General features: G+C 49.9%; 1 protein-coding gene across 1 annotated transcript; it reads left to right on the top strand.

The window, feature by feature from the left end:
• The first annotated feature begins 1,292 nt into the window (after nucleotides 1–1,292).
• Nucleotides 1,293–2,955, top strand: NKX2-8 (NK2 homeobox 8). The gene is made up of 2 exons (XM_024195944.2): nucleotides 1,293–1,455; nucleotides 2,423–2,955. The coding sequence occupies exons 1-2, from the start codon at nucleotides 1,293–1,295 to the stop codon at nucleotides 2,953–2,955; spliced, it is 696 nt and encodes a 231-aa protein (XP_024051712.2).
• Nucleotides 2,956–3,285: the final 330 nt, after the last annotated feature.

The raw sequence follows: 3,285 nt of genomic DNA, 5'->3' as shown, positions 1-3,285 counted from the left end.
AGACAATGCCCGCTGGCTTGATTGATACCTGCTAAGGGAATGTATATGTGAAAAGGCTACATTGAACATTGAATGTATATGTGAAAAGGCTACATTTGCCTCCTACACTGAAGCCTTTTCAAGGCCGATACATTGAAGTCGATTGAAAACACCCCCGATGACTTCAGCGTTGCAGGGTGGCGGCCAAAGAAAATTCCTAACGTACCACGAGTTTCACACACACCAGAAAGTCGATCTGTCAGATGAAACCGCCGCGTGTTAGTGCCTCGCCCGGCCGCGTGGTTCAGAACAGACCTGCTTCAGAGCGAGACTTTGCTCCTGCGATTTACCTTGGCCCCGTCCCTTTTAAATTGCGTCCATCCGCAACAAACCAACCCCACCCTGCGCCTGCTCGCGTCTCTCGCTTTCCCGGCGGCGGGGGTTTCGGTCACTGCCATGCCTGGCGTGAGAGATCCGACCCTGGAGCGCTGCAATGTCACATGATGCTAAAAATAGCTCCTCGTTGTCTGAAATGGCCATTTCTCTGGCAAGGTTTTGCGCCCCCCCCCCCCCAAGTTTACACGAGCCCCTGGAAAGGCAGGAGCAGACATCCAAATCCAGCCCTGACGGGAGTGAAGGTGTTTCCTAGAGCGGACCCATTTTTCTAGTGGAAACAAACGGCTCGAGGTGTGAAACAGCCCCGGTGGCTTAGCAAACCTGCCAGAGGCATGGGGGCTAGCTCCATGTGCTGCGGTGAACGAGCCAAATGAAGGCCAGGAATAAAACCAATAATGAATAAATTCCTGCCTGGGGCGGGCGGGCGGGGGGCTGGCCAAGCTCTGTGGATGTTCCTGCGCTAGCAGGGACGGTGGTGGCTTTGGTGGTGTATGGAGGGGGGCGGTTGTTGGTCACCACATACCACCCAAGATGTTATTCACTGCTAACAATTACCATTATCTGTCCCCACTTTGGGCTAATCAGACAGAATATGTAATGATGAAGCCCGTTTCCTGCTGTCTTTGGGAGGTAACGGGTTATTCTCTCGGCGGGGTTACACCTACTCCCATTAGAGCTTTAGCACTTGACTAATTCAGGTACTTAGCACCCCCTAGACAGGGACGGTTTGAAAGCGGGCAGTGTTTGCAGTGGGGAGGACTGTTTATATAAACAGGGCACCTCTGTAAACGACACTAATATTTGGGCTTCGGCTGGGATGGAGCGAGCATCCCCTTGAGCCCGCAGGTTCCCGAGTAGCTTGGCGCAGTTACTTTGTAGCTCGGGGAGAGTTTGTGGCAAAGGCGGCCGACCCTACAATGGCCACAGCTGGCAGGATCAGTTTTACGGTGAGGAGCATTTTGGATTTACCGGAGCAGGATGCTAACAACAGCAAGCCGGACTCGGCTCGCCACCCGTCGGGGAAGTACGCCAGCTCGCCGTACGGGGAATGGATCGAAAGCGACAGAAACCATTATCTGTGTGAGTATGAAAGAAACAGGACCTCGCAAGCGTAAAATACCTTTTTACCGGGGCCAATTCAACACTCCGCAGGAGCCAGACTGGATTTCTTGGAGAACACTGATTGAATTGCAGCAATAAAACAGCAGGAAAATACTGACAACACGCTTAAGGGCATATAGGTAGATATAGAGAATTAGATCTAAAGATAGATATGCGTATAGGTGCACCTATATATGTATGTAAATGCTCACCTATATACACACTATAAGCTTTAAAGTTTATCAGAATTGTCCTTCTCTTTTCTTGTTGCAGTTCTATATATAGTGGGGAGGTTCCAAATCTAATACACGTGCTCTGAGATTCAATCTATACCCACGTACAACATATAAACGGCGGGTAGCCTAATAGAATCCAAGTGTGGGTAGAAATACGCATATACACAAGTATGCGTGTATTTATTATTAAGCTGTAACTTTTCTAGATTATGATACGTGCATAGACGTTACACAAAAAATAACGTATCCCCCAGACCCATGCTTCATATTAAAGTAACGGAGCTGCAGACGAAGAGAGATACAGGAACAAAAATTATTGAAAGAAACAGGGTCGCTGTTCTAATAACCTTACGGCATACCGATATACACATTATAGTAACCTCTGCAGGGTTTACATATTGTACATCCACAGAGACTCGATCTTGCACACAATACAGCTGCTATATGTGGATACACTAGGCAATCCTGTCTTTTAGGTTTAATTTGTTCCCAAATCGGGATTTTAGATCGAATCTCCTGGTTTCTATTAGAATTCTTTCGGGCTTTTAAACAACGGTGGCTTTCACTGTTCCAATCAGAATGACCCAGTAGCACCTTGCTCACACCAGCATCCCTTCCCCATCTTATTTGTGGGGCTATCGGTACCCGAGCCTGGTGGCGGCGGCTCCTTGCTCTCCCTCTAACCGTGCCTCTGTTATTGCTGTCCCCAGCTTCGGATGAGAGCGGTCCAGAAACGAGTTTACCCGATTCCACCCAAAGATCGCACCCGCCCCACGGCCCGGAAGCCGAGAAAAAGAAAAAGAGGCGAGTGCTCTTCTCCAAGGCACAGACCCTGGAGCTGGAGAGGCGGTTCCGGCAGCAGAGGTACCTCTCGGCCCCGGAACGGGAGCAGTTGGCCCATTTGCTCAGCCTGACCCCCACGCAAGTAAAGATCTGGTTCCAGAACCACAGGTACAAAATGAAAAGGGCTAAAACGGAGGGGTCCTGCAGCACCGAACTCAGCCAGCCCCCTCTACTCCGGAGAGTCGTGGTGCCAGTGCTGGTCAGGGATGGCAAACCTTGCCAGAGCTGTGCCACCAGCCCGGGAGCGGCAGCGGCGCAGGACAAGCTGGGCTGCCACACACAAACTGCTTTCACAATCCAAGGATACCAAGCCTTCCAGCCCAGCTCCGCCGCTGCCCTGAGCCTCTTCCCTGCCTACCAGCGCTTAGCACACCCTGCAATAGTCTCCTGGAATTGGTGATGCTGCCTAACCTTCCTGAGCTGAACTGAGAACAAAAAACAAACAAACAAACAAAATCAAGAATCAAGCGAATTCGTTGCCCCAAGCTCCTACATCAAGAATCTGGGATGAAACTGCAGGTGGATCCACAAGGGAGGCGAATCCACAGTGTAGACTGGTATTTGGGATGCAACCTAGGGCTGTTTTGTTTTATTCAAGCACATTGTGAGCATGGTTAGTCAGGGATGTGTTTTGTTTTCCTTTGGGGGCATCCGTTTTAGAGGATGGATGAGAAAACAATTATATTTTTAAATCCTATGCGACTCCTGTTTCCATTCGAAAGGCTATTTG

Source organism: Terrapene carolina, unplaced genomic scaffold (genome assembly GCF_002925995.2).
Source record: "Terrapene carolina triunguis isolate 2854851 unplaced genomic scaffold, T_m_triunguis-2.0 Scaffold96, whole genome shotgun sequence".
NCBI lineage: Eukaryota > Metazoa > Chordata > Testudines > Emydidae > Terrapene > Terrapene triunguis.
The sequence above is the reverse complement of the archived record's forward strand: the minus strand, read 5'-3'. Positions and strand labels throughout refer to the sequence as shown.

Bases quoted from the DNA above. Each gene is read 5' to 3' on its own strand.
- NKX2-8 (XM_024195944.2), top strand. From the start codon at position 1,293: ATGGCCACAGCTGGCAGGATCAGTTTTACGGTGAGGAGCATTTTGGAT. The intron at 1,456-2,422 runs GTGAGTATGAAA...TGCTGTCCCCAG, and splicing joins CGACAGAAACCATTATCTGT to CTTCGGATGAGAGCGGTCCA.